Below are 21,458 nucleotides of genomic sequence, written 5' to 3'. Positions count from 1 at the left end.
GCCCACAATGTTGTGATGAACCAATTTGTAATCAAATGGCCAGCTAAACTAACCTCTTTTACTGTCACAATGTCCAAATCCTTCCATTTTCCTCACATTCATGTGCCCATCTAAATGTCCCTGATGTATCTGCCTCTACCACCACCCCAGGCAGCACATTCCAGGCACTCACCACTGTGACACTGTGGTGATGTGGTGTTTTTGAGGAAGACTAATAGTGCGATCACTCGAGTTGAATATTATTTTCTCTGGAGGAGTTGTCGTCCGGGATTCTGGGGTGCTAAGGTTGATTCCCTTAATGAAGGATACCTCTGCGTGACTTTTACCCTGGGGAGGCCGAAGCACGGGCAGCCACCCGTCCTTAATAGATCAGGATCAGGGTCCAGTGGCATGGAGTGCAATATGACTGGGGATCCTTCACTGCTGCAGCCTTCCTCCCCTTTCACTGCTGTTGTGATGTATCATCATCTTCTTCCAGCTCCACCACTGAGGTCTTGGTTGGGAATACTCTTTGTCTGGAACCTCCTCCTTGATCATAGAAACATAGAAACTACAACACATTACAGGCCCTTTGGCCCACAATGTCGTGCCGACCATGGAACCTACTCTAGAAACTTCTGAGAATTTCCCTACGGCATAGCCCTCTAGTTTACTAAGCTTTATGTGCCCATGTAAGAGCCCCTTAAAAGAGACTGTACCTGTCTGTACCACCTTCGCTGACAGTGCATTCCACACACCCACCATTCTCTGTGTGAAAAACTTACCTCTGACATCCCCCTTGTACCTACTTCCAAGTTCCTTAAAACTATGCCCCCTCATGTTAACCATTTCAGACCTGGGAAAAAGCCTCTGACTATCCACACAATCAATGTCTCTCATCATCTTATACACCTCTATCAGGTCACCTCTCAACCTTCGTCACTCCAAAGAGAAAAGGCCAAATTCACTCAATCTATTCTCATAAGGCATGCTCTCCAATCCAGGCAACATCCTTGTAAATCTCCTCTGCACTCTCTCTATAGTATCCACATCCTTCCTGTAATGAGGTGACCAGAACTGAACATAGTGGAGTCTGACTAAGGTTTGTATAACTGGAACATTACCTCATGGCTCTTGAACTCAGTCCCATGGTTGATGAAGGCCAACACACCATATGCCGCCTTAACGATACTGTCAACCTGCGCAGCAGCTTTGAGTGTCTTATGCACACAGATCCTAAGATCTTGCTGATTGTCCACACTGCCAAGTGTCTAACCATTAATATTATATTGTGTCTTCAAGTCTGACCTACCAAAATGAATCACTTCACACTTATTTAGGTTGAACTCCATCTGTCACTCTCAGCCCAGTTCTGCATCCTATCAATGCTGTGCTGTAACCTCTGTCAACCCTCCAGACTATTCACAACACCCCCACCTTACCAACCCACCCTGCTACATCCTTATCCAGGTCATTTATAAAAATCACGAAAAGGATTGGGAAAATCCAAGATGGAATGTACTCTTGGGTTCTGAAGGAATTAGTTGGATAGATTGATAATGTGCCGCACATGAGGCTGCTTAGCAAGACAAGAGCCCAAGGAGTTACAGGGAAGTTACTAGCATGGGTGGAGCATTGGCTGATCGGCAGAAAACAGAGATTGGGAATAAAGGGATCCTATTCTGGCTGGCTGCCGGTTACCTGTGGAGTTCCACAGGGGTTGGTGTAGGGACTGCTGCTTTTTATGATGTATATCAATGATTTGGACTATGGGATTAGTGGATTTGTGGCTAAATTTGTCGATGATACAAAGATGGGTGGAGTAGTGGGTAGTGTTGAGGAAACAGAGCCTGCAGAGAAACTTAGATAGTTTAGAGGAATGGGCAAAGAAGTGGCAAATGAAATACAATGTTGGCAAATGTATGGTCATGCACTTTGGTGGAAGAAATAAACGGGCAGACTATTATTTTGATAGGGAGAGAATTCAAAATGTAGAGTTGCAAAGGGACCTGGGAGTCCTTGAGCAGGATACCCTAAAGGTTAACCTCCAGGTTGAGTCAGTGGTGAAGAAGGCAAATGCAATGTTGGCATTCATTTCTAGAGGTATAGAATATAAGAGCAGGGATGTGATGTTTGATGCTCTATAAGGCACTCATGAGACCGAACTTGGAGTATTGTGCGCAGTTTTGGTCTCTTTATTTTAGAAAGGATATACTGACATTGGAGAGGGTTCAGAGAAGATTCACGGGAATGATTCCAGGAATAAAGGCGTTACCATATGAGGAACGTCTGGCATCTCTGGCTGTATTCCTTGGAGTTCAGGAGAATGGGGGGGGAGGATCTCATAGAAACATTTCAAATGTTAAAAGGTCTGAACAAATTAGATATGGCAAAGTTTTTTTTCATGGTAAGGGAATCTAGGAGAAGAAGGCACGACTTCGGGATTGAAGGGCCCTCCATTTAGAACTGAGATGTGGAGAAATTACTTTAGTCAGAGGGTGGTAAATCTGTGGAATTTGTGGCTACAAGCGGCTGTGGAGGCCAAGTCAGTGGGTGCATTTAAGGCAGAGATAGATAGGTTCTTGATTAGCCAGGGCATTAAAAGGTATGGGGAGAAGGCAGGGGAGTGGGGATGACTGGAGGAATTGGATCAGCCCATGATTGAATGGCAGAGCAGACTTGATGGGCCGAATGGCCTACTTCTGCTCCTATATCTTATGGTCTAAGGAGGGGTCCCAGAACAAATCCCTGGAGAATACCACTGGTCACCATCTTCCATGCAAAGTATGAACCATCTACAACCACCTTTTGCCTTCTGTGGCAAGCCAGTTCTGGATCCATAAAGCAAGGTCTCCTTGGATCCGATACCTCATTATTTTCTGAATGAGCGTCTTGTGGGGAACCTTATCAAATGCCTTACTGGCATGCTCATGAGATGAATGCTCGTTATCCTTATTCTCCTCATCTCCATCCTAAATTTATTCTGCCTGAATTATATTTATTTATTTTTTATTTAGAGATACGGCGCGGTAAGCGATCCTTCTGGCCCAATGTGCCCACACCACCCAATTACACCCATGTGACCAATTAACTACTAATGCTTGCATCTTTGGAATGTGGGAGGAAACTGGAGCACCCAGAGAAAACACACACGGTCATGGGAGAACGTGCAAACTTCTTATAGAGAGTGGCAGAATTGCACACTAGTCGCTGGTGTTGTAATTGTGCTGTACTGACTGCCGTGCTACCATGCCACCCAAGCTTAAGGCTTTGTCCCCTAGTTCTAGTCTTTCACCTTCCAAGTTGCAGTGTGACATTGATTCTGTACATTTGTGTTGTAGTCTTCTATGTAAGAGTACTCTGTGAATCACCACTTAATGACCATTGTGTGAATTATGCATTATAAAGGAGGAGGCCAGTTGGCTTGTTGGTCCACTTCAATTGAATGCAGTATATCTATATATTTAGTTAACAAATTCTTTCCTTTCAGCTGCTTATCCAGGGTCCTCTCCAATGCAACAACTGAATCTGCCTTTACCACTTCCCTGTCAGTGCTTTCCAGACCATTCACTGTATGAAGCAGTTGGTTACTAGTGTGTAGGCAAAGCTAGGTGGCTTGCTCTTTTTTTTCTCATTTCTTCTTCTCCATTAATTAGGTTAAATGTTTCTTGTAGTTCAAATTCCTTGTACGGTATTTTCGAATTTGTATGTGTAGGGGAAAAAATTGAATTGACTCTTGATGGATTGAAATGATGTGACTGTTTTGAAATGTGGTTTGCTTGATGATTAATGGTTTAATATGTAATTTTATTTTATGAAGGTCACTTTAAAATAATATATTAGTGAAACACTCTTCTTTTGTTCACCCTGTCAGGAAATTCAAGGTTGAATGAATTTAATGAGCTGTAACAGAAATTTAAATGTTTTGTTCCTATGATCTGTATGTTAATGTACTTTCAGGGAAGGACCACCAGCCTTTTGAAATTTATGAATAGTCTCTAAGGTGACGATGACAGTACATAAGTTTTAATTTTCCCGAGGATGTCTAATTTTTCTGTAGTTTTTAAACTAACTGATAAGAGGTTTTCTCAGCTGGTCATGCATAATTGCTTCACTTAAACTGCGTAGATCAACACACAAAATACTGGAGGAACTCGGCAGGTCAGGCAGCATCTCTGGAGGGTAATGAACAGTCAACATCTCCAGTCGAAACGTTGGACTGTTTATTTCCCTCCGTAGATGCCGTCTGACCCGCCGAGTTCCTCTAGCAGTTGTTGCTTTGGATTTCCAATATCTGCACAATCTCTTGTGCTTCGGACAGTGTAGATATTGTGATAGGGTAGTATAATGGTTTTGTGGAGCTGGAGCAGGTTGGAAAAATCAGAAGATCTTTTCTTTGAGGTTTAGCAGCATCTTCAAAATGAAATTTCCCCTGTTTTCATATCTCTCCGTGTCCCCTCTTATCCAGCTTAGTAACCTCCTATGATACTTGAAGTCCTGTGTGCTCCTCTAAACTATGACCTGTTGTCTGCTCTATCTTTGTGCTCTACCAAGTACTTTGAAAATTGGACGTTGAACTCCTCTGCTTCTTTTTCATAGCCTTCCTCTTTGACCAACCTTTTGGTCATCTGTCCTTGCATCTCTTTTACTTCAGTGTCAGGTATGTTTCCATAATGCTGTTATTGAGCAGCTGAGATGCTGAAGACAATATAATTTCAATTGCATGATTTGATTACTTCATTTTTATTTGTATCTCCAAGCTTTGACAAATTCTGCTGAAGGGTTTCGGTCCGACACGTTGAGAATTTTTTCATCTCCATAGATGCTGCCTGGCCTGCTGAGTTCCTCCAGCATTTTGTGTGTGTTGCTTAGATTAGATTAACTTTATTTGTCACATGTACTTCGAAGCATATAGTAAAATATGTCATTTGCATCAATGCCCAACACAGTCTGAGGGTTATCCTGGGGGCAGCCGGCAAGTATTGCCATGCTTCTGACACCAGTATAGCATGCCAACGACTCTCTGAAACTAATCTGTACGTCTTTGGAAAGTGGGAGGAAACGGAAGCACCCAGAGGAAACCCACACATTCATGGGAAGAGTGTACAAACCCCTTACAGACAGTGGTGGGAATTGAGCTCCAGTTGCTGGCCTTATAAAATGTTACTCAACCATCCCTTTTTTTATAATGCATTTTTCACAGCACTGGATATTCCCCAGAGTACCTGCAAGGATAATGTTTCTAGAGCTGGTCAAACATAAAAAGTAAATGCTTGAAGTTCGGTTTCTGTATATCTTGGTGTCTTTTGAGGCTGTCAGTGAGGTATTGAATTTAATGTGTGTTTTAGGCCACAGTAAAAGAATTGCACCGTTCACTAAAGGGAGAACAGGGAGGGTTAGATTTCATTCTCCCGACTCAAAGTATTATTAGAACTTGCAAATGCTTTGCAGGAAGTAGCCAAGGGCCACAAAGTTTAATCTCATTTGGAAGGGAATTACAAGGCATTCAGATAGACTTGAAAGAGAATGGGTTTGCAATAGAAGATCTGTGACTAACAAAATGCCGGATGAGGTCTTAATTGAATAATTTTAAATTCTAGGTTGATTATGGCACTGATTCTGAAGAGGGGCTTCATACACATGCTTTGAACTTGGAAGTGTGCAATACTCAGGAAGAACATCATAACATATTGATAAATTAATTTGTTATTGACACATGTACTGAGGTACAGTGAAAAACTTAATCTTGCGTACCATGCATACAGCACATTTCTGTCTGTTACCTGCACTATAAACACTTTAAACCACTATTTATAATGTTTACATTGTAAAAACATGATGATATTTAGTTAGTTATTTGTCCCATTTTATTCCATAGAAGTACTTACTTTATTTTTATATAATTCTTTATTCAGAATCAGACTCTGGTTTACTATCACTGGCTTATGTTGTGAAATATAAGTAGTGAGGTAGTGTTCATGGGTTCATTGTCCATTCAGGAATCGGATGGCAGAGGGGAAGAAGCCGTTCCTGAATTGTTGAGTGTGTGCCTTCAGGCTTCTGTACCTCCTTCCTGACGGTAACAATGAGAAGAGGGCATGTCCTGGGTGGTGGGGGTCCTTAATGATGGATACTGCCTTTTGTGGCACTGCTGCTTGAAGATGTCTTGGATACTATAGAGGCTAGTGCCTATGCTGGAGCTGACTAATTTTACAACTCTTTGGTGTTTACATTGACTGTGTGCAGTAGCCTCCCCCCTCACCTCCATACCAGATGGTGATATAGCCAATCAAAATGCTGTTTACGGTACATTTGTAGATATTTGCGGTTATTTTAGGTGACATACCAAATCTCCTTAAACTCCTAACAAAATATAGTTGCTGACTTGACTTCTTTATTGCTGCATTGATAGTTGGGAACAGTTTAGGTCCTCAATGATATTGACACCCAAGAACTTAAAATTGTTCACTCCCTCTACTTCTGATCCCTCTATGAGGACAATTAATCTTTATAAATATTGAATGATGTTTTTTGCTGTATGTCGTACCCTGACCAAAACACCACAGCAAATTCCTCGTACATATACGCATATTTTGGGAATAAGGTTGATCCTGGATCCTTGATTCCAGCAGTGCGTTGAAGTAATTCAAGGGAGGATAATAAATAATACGTAATGAAGTGTTGCCAATACAGAGAGTGCAATGCAGGCAGGCAATAAGGTGCAAGGTCTACTGCAAGTAAGATTCCGAGGTCAAGAGTCTTTCTTATCATTCTAGGGGACCATTTTACAACAGCGGGGTAGAAGCTGTCTTTGAGGCTTCTGTATCTTCTACCCGATGTGAGAAAGGAGAAGGAAGGATGTCTGGGGTGGGTGGGGTCTTTGCTAATTGTCTGCTTAATCTTTTAAGGCCTCAAGATGTTCCAAATCCTCTTGTTGCCAGTGCAGTGTTATCACTGTTATAACCCAAAAAAAATTAACATTTTGTACACTAAAAACATAACAAATGATCAGAAATTTGCTTTTTAATGATGTGAGATAAAGCTTGGCTGGAGTTCCTTTGCTCCTGCTCCTTGAAGTTTTTTGTGCTTTTTGACTGAGGGGAGCCATGGTTTCTCTTCTCCAAAGGACAGCCCCTCTGGGTGTGTAGCATTCCCTCAGTGCAGCCGTGGCAGTGCCAGCCAGAGTGTTATCACAGAGCAATAAAGCATGGATACTGGCCCTTTGGCTAACCACACCGTGCCAACCACAGTGCCCACTCAGCTAGTCCCAATTCCCTGTTTGGCCCATCTCCCTCCAAGCCCCACCCCTTCATGTACCTATCTAGGAACATTGACCCTGCCTTAACCACTTCCTTTGGTAACTCATGTCATATATTCACCACCCTCTGTGTGGTAAAAATTGCCCCTCTCACCTTGAATCTGTGCCCTCTAGTTTTGTACTCCTCTATCCTGGGGAAAAGACTTGCTATCCATCTTATCCTTGCCTCTCATAATGTTAAACACTTCTATAAGGTCATCCCCTCATTCCCCTACTCCGAGGAATAAAGAGCAAGCCTGACTGGACATCTTCATCTAATCTTCACTTCAGCATGACTTTCTGTAAAATCATGCTTCATTCTCCTGCGTTCCAAGGAATAAAGACCCAGCATGGCCAACCTCTTCCTATAATAAAGGCTGTCTAGTCCTGGCGAGGGAAGTGAAAGCAAAAGAGAGGGCATGCAACAAAACAAAAGTTAGTGGGAAGACAAGAGGTTTGGGAAGTTTTTGAATCCTACAGAGCAACTAAAAGAATCATTAGGAGGGAAAAGATGAAATATGAAAGCAAGCTAGCAAACAATATCAAAGTGGATAGTAAAAGCTTTTTCAAGTATGTAAAAAAATAAAATAAAAGAGAGATGAGAGTGGACATAGGACTACTAGAAAATGAGGCCGGAGAAATGAGGCCGGAGAAATAATAAGTGGGGCCAAGGAGATGGCCGATGAACCAAGTAAGTATTTTGCATCGGTCTTCACTGTGGAAGACACTAGCAGTGTGCCAGATGATGAAGGGTGTAAAGGAAGAGAAGTGGGTGCAGTTACTATTACAAGGGAGAAGGTGCTCAAAAAGCTGAAAGACTTAAAGGTACATAAGTCACCCAGACCAGATGAACTGTACCCTAGGTTTCTGAAAAAGATGGCAGTACAGATTGTGGAGGCATTAGTAATGATCTTTCAAAAATTATTGGACTCTGGCATGGTGCCAGAGGACTGAAAATGTAAATGTCACTCCACTCTTTAAGAAAAGAGGAAGGCAGCGGAAAGGAAATTATAGACTTAAGTGATTGGGAAGATGTTGGAGTCAGTTGTTAAGGATGGGGTTATGGAGTACTTGGTGACACAGGACAAGATAGGACAAAGTCAGCATGATTTCCTTAAGGGAAAATATCGTCTGACGAACCTTTTGGAATTCTTTGAGGAGATTAAAGGTAGAATAGATTAAAGGGATGCAGTGGATGTTGTGTATTTTGATTTTCAGAAGGCCCTTGATCAGGTGCCACACATGAGGCTGCTTACCAAGTTGTCAAGAGCCCATGGTATTACAGGAAAGTTACTAACATGGTTAGAGCATTAGCTGATTCGTAAGAAGCAGTGAGTGGGAATAAAAGGATCGTTTTCTGGTTGGCTGCCAGTGACTAGTGGTGTTCCGCAGGGGTCGGTGTTGGGACCGCTTCTTTTTATGCTGTATATGAATGATATAGATGATGGAATAGGTGGCTTTGTTGCCAAGTTTGCAGATGATACGAAGATTGGCAGAGGGCAGGTAGTGTTGAGGAATCGGGTAGGATGCAGAAGGACTCAGACAGATTAGGGGAAACGGGCAAGAAAGTGGCAAATGAAATACAATGTTGGAAAATGCATGGTCCTGCACTTTGGTAGTAGAAATAAATGTGCAGACTATTTTCTAAACGGGGAGAAAATCCAAAAATCTGAGATGTAAAGAGACGGGAATCCTTGTGCAGAACACCCTGAAGGTTAACTTGCAGGTGGAGGCGGTGGAGGGAAGACAAATGCCATGTTAGCATTCATTTCAAGAGGTCCAGGATGCGAGAGCAGGGATGTGATGCTGAGGCTTTATAAGGCACTGGTGAGGCCTCACCTTGAGTATTCAATGTTTTGGGTTCCTCATCTAAGAACAGATGTGCTGCCATTGGAGAGAGTCCAGAGGAGGTTCACAAGGATGATTCCAGGAATGAAAAGTTTATCATTCGAGGAACGTTTGATGGCTCTGGGTATATATTCGCTGGAATTTAGAAAAATGAAGGGGGATCTCATTGAAACCTTTTGAATGTTGAAAGGCCTTGGCAAAATAGATTTGGAAAGGAGAGAGCCTTAGACAAGAGGGCACAGCCCCAGGATAGAGGGGCATCCATTTAAAACAGAGATGCGGAGAAATTTCTTTAGCCGGAGAGTGGTGAATCTGTGGAATTTATTACCACAGGTGGCTGTGGAGACCAGGTCCTTGGGTGTATTTAAGGCAGAGATTGATGAGGTTCTTGACTCGACACAGCATCAAAGTTACAGGGAGAAGGCCAGGGAGTGGGGCTGAGGAGGAGAAAAATGGATCAGCCATGACTGAATGGTGGTGCATACTCAATGGGCCAAATGGCCTAATTCTGCTCCTATGTGTTATGGTTTTAACTTCCTTGTAAACTTTTTCTGCACTCTTTCCTGTTTAACCATGTTTTTTCCATAACAGGATGACCAGAGTTGCACACAGTACTCTCTACAATTCTGACCACGCTGTTTTGTGCTCATCCTTAGAGTGGAGCTGGAACTCAGGAGAGTGTTACTTGCTGTGCTGCGACTAAAATCAAAATAAGAAGCCCTTTAACATAATTCTGTCTGTCTTATAGCCACATCTGCACAAGATTGTGAACAGTTCAATGGAGCTTGCACAGACGGCCAAGGAACCATACAACTACTTTCTCTTGCTTCGAGCCCTTTTCCGATCCATTGGAGGTGGCAGCCACGATCTCCTTTACCAGGAGTTTCTCCCATTACTCCCTAACTTGCTGCAAGGTACGGACGCAATTACATTAGCTTCTGACTATTTAACTGAGGAAATAACTCCATGTTCAATCAATTTATTTCAAGCTTCAGTGGAATGTATTGTGGATTTAATTGAAGTGAGCACTTGCTGGCACAGGTTCCTTGCAGAAGATGATCCCCACTGGGTCCTCATCCTGCTTTCTTGCATACACTGCAGATACAGAGCTGAAAACGCTTCACTTCAAAGTGGCTTTCCTCAAATTATAACGCTGAGAGCTAAACTACTTCCTGATGTTTTTTTTTAAACTGAATCAGGGATCAAAATCAGATTTATTATCACTGACTTAAGTGACATGAAATGTGTCGCTTTGTAGCAGTTGTACAGTGCAAAGACATTAAATTAACGACAAATAATACAGGAACCACATTCCAAAGACTTGAAGGTTAATTGGCGGCGTGGGCTTGTGGGGCCAGAAGGGCTTGTTAGCATGCTGTATCACTAAATAAATAACTAAATAAAACAGGAAAAGAAGGAACATTGAGGGTTTATTGATAATTCAGGAAGAGGGCAGAGGGGATGAAGCTGTCCCTGAATTATGGAATGTGGATCTTCAAGCTCTTGTACCCTCTCCCCAGTGGTAGTAATGAGAAGGGGATGTGACCTGGATGGTGGAGGTCCTTAGTGATGGATGGCCCCTTCTTGAGGCACTGCCTCTTGAAGATACCCTTAATGGCAGGGAGGGTTGTGTCTGATGGAGCCGGCTGAGTCTACAACTCTTTGCAGACTCTATTCATTTTCAATATTTAATCTTCTCAGAATTGTGCGAGTTTAGCATGCCTGATTTTCGACATGCAGAAGCTTGTAATATTGTAAGAAAAGCGTCAAAATAAATGCCATAGACACAAGAGGTACCGCGGATGCTGGAAATCTAGAGCAATACATACAAACTGCTGGAGTAGGATAGCAGGCCAGACAGCATCTATGGAGGGGAATACACTGTCGACGTTTCGGACCAAGACTCTTCACCGGGACTGGAAAGGAAGGGGAGGAGTCAGAATAAGAAGGTGGAGAGAGGGTAGGAGGAAGGACAGAGTGGCAGGTGATAGGTGAAACCGGGAGAGGGGGAGGAGCTGAAGCAAAGAGCTGGGGAGTTGATTGGTGGAAGAGATAAAGGGCTGGAGAAGGGGGAATGTGATGGAAGAGTGTAGAAGATCATGAAAGAAAGGGAAGGGGGAGGAGCACTAGAGGGAGGTGATGGGCAGATAAGAAGAGAAGGCGTGAGAGGTGGTGGGGAACAACTACCAGAAGTTTGAGAAATCGATGTTTGGCTACCCAGACAGAATATAAGGTGTTTGTCCTCCAATCTGAGTGTGGCCTCATTGTGGCAGTAGACAAGACCATGGATTGACATAAGGGAATGGGAAGTAGAATTGAAATTGGTGGGCAATGGGAAATCCCACTTTTTTGTAGGGAACGAAGCGGTCTCACAGTCCACGTCGGGTCCCACCGATATACAGTAGGCTGCACCAGATATAGTTGATGACCGCAACAGGCTCATGAACATCAATTCCTTAAACTTCTGGTAATTGCCTCCCCCCCCGCCCCACACTTTCAACAACCATTCCCCATTCCCTTTTCCCTCTTACACCTTCTGCTCTTACCTGCCCATCACCTCCCTCTGGTTCTCCTCCACTTTTCCTTTCTTCTATACTCTTCTGTCCTCTCCTGTTAGATTTCCCCTTCTCCGGCTCTTTATCTCTTCCACCAAATAAATGCCAAAGGCAGGACCAGGGTAGAAGATACGGTGCCACATAGACAAAATGCTGCCGGAACTCAGCAGGCCAGGCAGCATCTGTGGAAAAGAGTACTGTCAATGTTTCTGGTCGAGACTCTTCAGTAGTCCCGCTGAACGGTTTCACCAGAAACATCGACTGTACTCTTTCATTGATGCTGTTTGGCTTGCTGAGTTCTTCCAGCATTTTGTGTATGTTGCTTGGATTTTCTCTTGTTTGTTGTTAGAAGATATGGTGGCTGCTGTACGTACTCTGTTCTTATTCCAGGGCTGAACATGTTGCAGAGTGGTCTGCATAAGCAGCACATGAAAGATCTCTTCGTTGAGCTCTGCTTAACGGTGCCTGTCCGACTCAGCTCCCTCCTGCCTTACCTGCCAATGCTGATGGACCCGTTGGTATCAGCACTCAACGGATCCCAGACGCTGGTCAGCCAGGGCTTGCGGACATTGGAGTTGTGTGTCGACAACCTGCAGCCGGACTTCTTATATGACCACATCCAGCCAGTGCGAGCTGAGCTCATGCAGGTAAAACGCACTCGTCTCATCGGATGACCCTATTAGACCTGTTGCTTCCCAAATCACTAGATGCTATGGTGGCATGGTTACGTACAAATCCAGAAGACATAGGAAGAGAATTAGACCATCCAGGTCATCAAGTCTGCTCTAGTATTTGATCATGGCTGATTTATTTTCCCCATCTTTTCCCCATAAGTTTTGATGACCTTACTTATCAAGAACCTATCAACATCTGCTTTAAATATACAAAACGACTTGGCCTCCACAGCTGTCTGTGGCAATGATATCCTCAACCCTCTGGCTAAAGAAATTTCTCATCTCTGTTCAAAAGGAACGTCATTCTATTCCGAGGATTTGCTCCCTTGTCCGAGACTCTCTCATTATTGGAAACATCCTCTCCACTTCCTCTCTATCTCAACCTTTCAATATTCAGTGGCTTTCAATCAGATCTCCTCTCATTCTTCTAAACTGAAGCAAATACAGGTCCAAGACCATCAAACGCTGCTCAAAAGTTAACCCTTTCATTACTAGGACCATTGTCATAAACTGCCTCTGGACTCTCTCCAACGCTAGCTTTAGTCATACCTTGGCAGTGGAGGAGGCAGAGGGGAGAACAATTGAAATGGGGAGTGGGGAGAGCACTTGAAATGTCCTGCATCTGGGAGCCGTAGATTACCTGGGTGTACAGAACACAGATACTCGACAATGTGGTCACCAAATTTGTGCTGGCTCTTACCAGTGTAGAGGAGGACACATTGGTGATGTCTATGGGTATTGTTGTGTACGGATAATAGATAATTTATTTGGAGAGGACAGAGCTTCGAGGGATGCAAGTGTGGGAAAGGGATTGATGGAATGGGTTTAAGAGCTGGTATAGATTTGATGGGTGTTTTTAATTTTAGAGGTTTACTAAATGAAGGGAGATGGAAGCAAAATGAAAAAGATGGCGCCGCTACGTGGTCAGCTTTTATACTACATTGATAAGAAGGATTCCATTCAAATTCACAGATAAGAATCAGCCAATCAGAAAGTCCCATTTGAAATAATGAGACAATGGAGAAGCTTCCAGAGCTTTCCAGAATCATACAAATATTACCACAAGAGGACATATAAACAGTTGCAAATACAAACGTTTGTATATACTGTGACTGCTAGGGAGTATACTAAGCAATTACTAATATATAAGTACAGGTGTCCCCCGCTTTACGAACGTTTGCTCTACGAAACCTCACTGTGACGAAAGACCTACATTAGTTCCCTGTTTTCGCTAACAGAAGGTGTTTCCACTGTTACAAAAAAAGGCAGTGCGCGAAAAAAAGCAGTGCGCCCCCCCCCCAGCAGCCGCTGTCCCCCGGATTTGGAACTGCATTCTCGCCGGCATTGCTTAAACATGTGCCTGTGAGCAGCCGTTTGCAAGATGAGTTCTAAGGTATCGGAAAAGCCTAAAAGAGCTCATAAAGGTGTTACACTTAGCGTAAAACTAGACATAATTAAGCGTTTTGATCGTGGTGAACGAAGTAAGGACAAAGTGAGTTTGGCTTGTGGAAGTTGATGAAGATGATGTTGAAGAGGTTTTGGCATTCCATGACCAAGAACTGATAGATGAAGAGCTGATGCAATTGGAAGAGGAAAGGATAACAATCGAAACCGAATGCAGTAGCGAAAGTGAAGTCGTCCAGGAACTGAACGTGAGGCAACTGCGTGAGATTTTCACTGCAATGATAAAGTACGATTTTAATTTTGAGAGGGTATGTCAGTTTAGGGCATATTTGCAGGATGGTTTGAGTGCTTACAAAGAACTGTATGATAGAAAAATGCACGAGGCTCAGCAGTCAAGCATACTGTCGTTTTTCAAGCCTTCCACAGCAGACGACGAACCTCGACCTTTGACATCGAGGCAGGCAGTCATAGGAGAAGATGAGCTGCCTGCCCTAATGGAAACAGACGACGATGAGATGACACCCCAGTGTCCCACCACCCTAACCCCCAGGCCGCGGACAGATACCGAATCGCGGAGAATGCAGCGGTGACCGGGAGGCGCACAGCACATCCTTAAGAAAAAAGCCGAAGTAAACATGCTAATTAATTAGGTGCCGCCCGGCACGTAAATGTCGGCCCAGATCAGTGGCGACGCAATTGGCAATCGCCTCTGATGTGGGCCGACATTTACGTGCTGGGCGGCACCTAATTAATTAGCATGTTTATTTCGGCTTTTTCTTAAACATGTGCTGTGGCCTCCTAGCTACCACTGTACCCCTGCATGCTTCGCAGATCGGTATCGGTCGGCGGCCTGGAGGTTTGGGGGTCATGGCACCACCCTGACCTCCGACGACTCAGCCTAACACACCATCATCAGTGTGCTCGATGTCTTCCTGATTCCCGTAAATGATACTACACTGTACATACATTATTTCTACTTTATATAAGTTGTGTATTTTTACGTGTTTTTGCCAACAGCGCTTGCATGAGATTTTCTGCCGAGAGCACTTGCGCTGTGTTTTTGCAAGAGCGCTTGCGTGAGGTTTTCCCTACGGAGAACAGTGCAGGCAATGATTGTGGAGAAGTATTTTTACTTTATATAGGCTGTGTATTTATCATATAATTCCTGCTTTCACTATATGTTACTGTTATTTTAGGTTTAATGTGTTATTTGGCATGATTTGGTAGGTTATTTTTGGGTCTGCGAACGCTCACAAAATTTTCCCATATAAATAAATGGTCATTGCTTCTTTGCTTTACAACATTCTGGCTTACGAACCATTTCATTGGAACGCTCTACCTTTGGATGGCGGGGGAAACCTGTATCATATAAAATACAAGCAGACAATTAATTGTTAAGCTGCAAAGAAAATAAAATTCAACAATCTAATCAGCAGCAGGTTCAAGGGGCTGAATGGCATAATGTTTCTCTTGGTAGTGTGTTCTTTTTAAAATGTCTTTTTGTTAGTTTTCCAATATCTGTGTTACTTTGCTTTCCTGATAGAGGTAACCTGATTGCCTTTGAAATAATGGGAGGTAAATGGTAAATTACAACATGAATTGATGCTGGTGGTGCATTGCGACAAATTAGACGATAGGATTGACTTTAATTTATCCCAGTTTGTTGACAGCACAAAGCTAAGTGGGAAACAGAGTTCTGAGGCGCATTCAAAATGTCTCCAAAGGAAAGTGGATTAAATAGAGAGCAAGGTTCTTTTAGAGTGGAGTATTGATAGAAATCAGAATCGGGATTATTAAGCAACACCTACAAAAGGCAGGAGGAGCTCAGGTCAGGTAGCATCTATGGAAAAGAAGTAAACATGTGATGTTTCACGCAAGACCTTTCATCAGTACAGGTTTATTAACACTGAGGTATGCTGTGAAAATTTGCTGTTTTGTAGCAGGAGTCTAGTGCAAAGACATAAGTTACAAAAATAAGTGGTTGAAAAAGCAGATAACTTTGTTCAGGAATCTGCTGTTGGAGGGGAAGAAGATGTTCTAAAAACATGGAGTGTGGGTCCTCAGGCTTCCATAAAGTTATCCATTTTATTGGTTAAAATAGAGAAGGGCGTCATTTTTTTTTCCACAGGTAAAGTACTGAGTATCCAGAGGGACTTGAATAATCATATTTGGGTTTAACACAAAGTCCAGAAAAAAGTTACGAAGCTGAATAAGTGAAAGAGCAGTACTTATAAAAAGGAAAATACATGAATTATGTACACCTTGCTCCATTGTGTGCAGTCTGATCCAATTCTTTTCCAGAACTGATTTCAAAATGTCCAATTGCTTGAATTGAGGAATAAATGTAACAGACCAAGAGTGACAATATTAGGGCTTTAAAAAATGAATCATTGGACAATTTAGAGTAAATGGATTAGATTGTAGGAGATTATTAAAGCAGAGTAAATTACATCTTTCTGCTTGAAGATCTGTGCTTTTGATACGAGAATCTTTTGAGAAGATTTGAAGCAGATGAATATCAAGGACGTCAAATTTTTAGAAGTCCAAGAGTCTGATGATTCAAAGCGAGGTCTTTAATAGATCAAACTCCCTTTCAGATACATTAATCCCTTTTCTCTTCAGAAATAAAACCAATTGTCTATTTGTATAGTCTTTTCCTAATGTTGTTCCTATAACTGAGTTATCTTTTGGGTGCAGATTTCCTTTGTCACTCTTAATCTTCTTCGTACATCTGCCAATTCCCAATATTTTAAGTCTTCATTCTATTTTATTCGGATCAGCTTTTCTGATCAATGTAATGTTGAAGGCTTAGGTTGGATTGAAAATGTTTTATTTTCCCAAAGAGTCAGCCCCATTTTCTTAACTTTATTGTTCTGCCTTGCCCTTTATGAACCTCTCATTTCTTTGATAGATTCTGTTACGTGTGAGGAGTAAGGACGACAACAGAGTGTTAGAATTAAATGTTTTTATTGAGTCATGTTAGTAAACGTACACACTGAGCAACTCACAGTGTCCGCTGTGACTGAAAATGTGCAAATGTGTGCCAAAAGGGAGTGTCTCCCCCGCGTAGGAAGTCCAGTTGATTCACTGCATGATCAATTGGCCACACCGCGTGTGCTCTTGCCACATTCTCGCGATCGATCCGATACAGTTCATGACCTATGCGTTGTTGATGAGCAGCTTGTTTTACCTCCTTTGTCTTTTTTTAACTGTTGCTCACCCTCTCTTAACCCTTTTCCAGTCTTCCCAGTCACCACTCCTCATCACTTCCCCCTTGAACTTGTTTAGGTATTCAGCAGGGGTGACATGGTAGCTTAGCGATTAGTGCAGCACTGTTACAGCTCGGAGCGTCAGGGTATGGAGTTAAATTCCCATCGCTGTCTGAAAAGAGTTTGTATGTTCCTCCGGGTGCTCCGATTTCCTCCCACAGTCCAAAGGCATATCAGTTAGTTTGTCCTGTTACTAGGCTGGGGTTAAGTCGGTCGGTTGCTGGGCAGCTGGCTCATTGGGCTGGAAGGGCTGTTCCGTGCTGTATCTCTGAATAATAAAAAAAAAATGAATTGTAGGGTGCAGGACAATGTCAAAGATGAAGAATATCAAGTGATGACAAAATATCTATCTGGAGCAGTTAAAAGCAGTGCCACACTGAAATCCTTTCTATTCGTTCACGGGTGGATGTGGCAAATGAAGCTTGCGAAAGTGCTTTCCATAACACTAATAGCCTTGGACTAGTAGTTCAGTTTTGTAAACTTCCAAGCTTCAAGAATTAAATGCCATTAAAACGCTGGGCCTCGTAAATTCCATTGAATTGGATCAATACCATTTAATTTACAGCATTGCATCGCCGTTTTAATCTTTGTAATACTGCTGAAGCAGTCTTGGTGGAAAACACTGGCTGTATACTATTTATGAACAGAACTTAGAGTGTAATGTGAACTTCTTTTCTGCCAAATTTAGTAATGTTTAACTTTTAATGAGAGCCATGAGTGTTATTGATCACAGGTTAATACTTTAATGATGATGTTGGAATAGGCTTTGGCTGAAATACGCTGCTTAATGAAACTAAGAAGAAAAAGCAGAGACAGGAGGAAGCCATTTGGATGATTTTACCTCATCAAATCATAATAGTAGTGGATGGGAAGAGGAGATTTTTATTTATTTATTATTTATTGTGATACAGCACAGAATAGCCCCTTCCTGCCCTTCAAACCCTGCTGCCCAGTAACCCACGATTTAATCCGAGCCTAATCACGGAACAACTTACAATGACCAACTAACCTACCAACAGCTGCCTCTTTGGATTGTGGGAGGGAACCAGAGCACCCGGAGGAAACCCATGTGGTCACGGGGAGAACGTACAAACTCCTTACAGGCAGTGTGAGGAATTGAACCCAAGTTCCTGGAACTGTAAGGCGTTCCAGAACCACTGTGCTACTGTGATGGGAAGGGAGGGGAGTTAGCAGGAGAACTAGTATGTTTAACTCAAAGAAAGAAATGACTGTGGGCATCATATAGGGCAGCGTTGTAACAGAGCGGTTAGTGTGTCACTATTAATGTGCCAGTGGTCAGGGATCAATTCCCACTTGTATCTGTAAGAGGTTTGTGCATTCTCCTTGTGACTACTTGGGTTTCCCCCGATTGCCCCAGTTTCCTCCCAGATTCCAAAGATGTATAGGTTAGGGATGCTGCGGGCATGCTATGTTGGTGCCGGAAGCGTGACAACACTTGTGGACTGTCCCTAGCACATCCTCTCACTGTGTTGGCTGTTGACACAAATGAATTGAAAAGGTTTAGAGGGATATTGGCTAAATACTAGCAAATGGAGCTAACTTGGGTAGGTAGCTCAGTCGGTATGGATGAGTTGGTCCAAAGGGCCTGTTTCTGACTGAATCATTGGGTATTCGTCCCAGAGCCACACTACTCTATTGCATTTAGCGGTTACTCTTTCAGCACTTCAGACAGTGACAAAACTCGCAAGCTCTGTCTATAACCAATGTCAGATTATGAATTGAAGCCTGTTTTGTTTTTCCTGAAAGGCTTTATGGCGCACTTTACGGTACCCAGCCGACAGCATTTCCCACGTGGCCTACCGTGTGCTGGGGAAGTTTGGGGGCAGCAACCGGAAGATGTTGAAGGAGTCCCAGAAGCTGCAGTACGTTGTCACCGAGGTTCAGGGACCAAGCATCACCGCTGAGTTTCTGGACTGCAAAGCCTCAATCCAGCTTCCAATGGAGAAGGTGAGGTCTGTGGTTATTGTAAAGTTGTACTGGCCGTGGAGCAGGTCCAGAGGAAGTTCACAAGAATGGTCTCAGGAATGAAAGGGTTTACATGCACTTGGTGTCCACTTTATTAGGTATGCCTTATTAATGTGAGTATCTAATCAGCCAATCACGTGGCAGAAACTCAATGCATAAAAGCATGCAGACATGGTCAAGAGGTTCAGTTGTTATTCAAACCAAACAGCAGAATGTAGCCGAAATGATCTAAGTGACTTTGACAGTGGAATGGTTGTTGGTGCTAGACGGGGTGGTTTGAGTATCTCTGAAACTGCTGATCTCCTGGGATTTTCGCACACAACAATCTCTGAAGTTGACAGAGAATGGAGCAAAAAAAAAGACATCCAGTGAGCAGCAGTTCTGTGGGCAAAAATGCTTGTTAATGAGGGAGTTCAGAGGAGAAAGGCCAGACTGGTTCAAGCTCAAATAATCATACGTTATAATAGTGGCATGAAGAAGAACATCTCTGACCACACAATACATCGAACTTGCAGAGGACCACGAAGCTACAGAAATATACTCAGTGGCCACTTTATTAGGTACAGGAGCATGTGGATCTTTTTATGTCTCTGGGCCTGTACTCGTGGAGCTCAGAAGGTTAAGGGGTGTGGGAGTTTCTTTGAAACTTACTGGGTATTGGAAAGCCTGGATAGAGTGCATGTAGAGGGGCTGTTTCTATTAGTAGGAGAGTCTAGCATTTTGAGGACTCAGCCTTGCAGTGAAGGAATGCCCTTTTAAAACTGAGATGCAGAGGAATTTCATCAGCCAGAGGTGGTAACTGTGTGGAATTCCTTGCTGCAGGTGGCTATAGAGGCTGTTATTGGGTATAGTTGAGGCAGGGTTTGAAAGGTAAGAATGTTAAAGCATTATGTGCAGAAAAGGGGAGAATGGGTTTTTAAAAAAAAAGTCACCCATGATTGAATGGCAGAGCAGATTTGATGGACTGAAATTCCTAATTCTGCTCCTGTATCTGGTCTGGGAGCATAAAACCGTAAACAGTGATTTCTGGCGCTGTATAGCGATTATGCTAACTTGCTACGCTATATTAGCCACTTGATTGAAGACACTAGGATACAGTCCATCAGGGCCTAGAGGCATCAGCCTCTGTCTCCAACAGTGTGCTGTATGCTGGTTTTCTGGTTGTTAGATCTTCCCTGAGGACCTCCCTTTCTTCAAATTCCTGATTTACAGCTATTGCTTGGGTGATATTTGTATCCTGCATAGTAAAGACTGATTTCTAAATGCTGGTTGTGATTTTTCTGCCCTCTCACAGGTTACAGAGCAAAGCAGCTATATCTTAGGCCCTTCGGCCTGACCAGTTCATGCCAACCACAGTGTTCACCCAATTAGTCCATATTTCCTGTGTTTATACTATATCTCTCTGAGCTGTACCCCTCCACATAGCTATCTAGGTACTACGTATAATTGCTGTTTTAAATCTTCTATAAATACATTCAGTGGCAACTTTATTAGGTGCCTCCTGTACCTAATAAAGTGGCCACTGAACGTATTTGTGTGGTCTTCTGCTGTAGGCCATCCACTTCCTAGTCAATGTATTGTGCATTCAGAGATGCTCTTCTGCACACCACTGTTGTAACGTGTGATTACTTGAGTTACTGTTGCCATTCTCTCTGACCTCTCTCATTAACAAGGTGTTTTCGGCTACAGAACTGCTGCTCACTGGATTTTTTTTTGTTTTTCACACTGCTCTCTGTAACCTCTAGAGACCGTTGTGTGTGAAAATCCTAGGAGATCTTTTTCTGGGATACCTAAACCACCCTGTCTGGCACCAACAATCATTCCATGATCAGAGTTACTTAGATCATATTTCTTCCTCAGTCTGATGGGTTTTTTTTTTGCATTTTCGGCTAGCTTTATCTACTCCAATTGATTTCCTGGTTGACCATCTGATTTAACACTGTTCTTCTTTTCTGCTTTATGTTGATACTCTTGTTAACTTGCTTACTTAACCGTGGGTGGTGGGTTGACACTGTGGAGTTCCTCAGATCAGGATGCATTTATTCTGTGTGCTTTGGAAAACCCCCTCAGATTTCTGTCACTGCTTCTCAGCTGACTGATGCCCTCACTTAACCTGCTCACTGGTGCTGTAAAGCGATTGCGCTAACCGCTACACTTCCATGAAAGATGCACTACTTCTGTCCTTTTCCGGACATTCAAAGATGCCTTTCAGCTGGGATCAAATAATTTTTAAGAGGGGCTGCTGCTGCTAAGTAGAAAACAGAGCTGTTGATTGTGTGAAGCAAACTCCCACAAAGATTAATGTGTTAATGATCAGAAAATCTGTTTCAGACATCTGTTTAAGTGTCTATAAGACACGGGAGCAGAATTAGGCCTTTTGGCCCATTGAGTCTGCTCTGCCATTCCATCATGGCTGATTTATTATCTCTGTCAATCCCATCATCCT

The 21,458-nt window shown here is 42.9% G+C and overlaps 1 protein-coding gene across 2 annotated transcripts in view; it reads left to right on the top strand.

Moving 5' to 3' along the window:
* Positions 1-21,458, top strand: part of trrap (transformation/transcription domain-associated protein) — a 317,959-nt gene that overhangs the window by 40,883 nt on the left and 255,618 nt on the right. For both annotated transcript variants that reach the window (XM_063059362.1, XM_063059361.1), the window contains exons 19-21: positions 9,873-10,038; positions 12,070-12,326; positions 18,794-18,994. In XM_063059362.1, the coding sequence (XP_062915432.1) occupies positions 9,873-10,038; positions 12,070-12,326; positions 18,794-18,994 (624 nt within the window). The remainder of the gene's footprint in view (positions 1-9,872; positions 10,039-12,069; positions 12,327-18,793; positions 18,995-21,458) is intronic.

Source organism: Mobula hypostoma, chromosome 9, assembly GCF_963921235.1.
Source record: "Mobula hypostoma chromosome 9, sMobHyp1.1, whole genome shotgun sequence".
Taxonomy (NCBI): Eukaryota; Metazoa; Chordata; class Chondrichthyes; order Myliobatiformes; family Myliobatidae; genus Mobula; species Mobula hypostoma.
The sequence above is the reverse complement of the archived record's forward strand: the minus strand, read 5'-3'. Positions and strand labels throughout refer to the sequence as shown.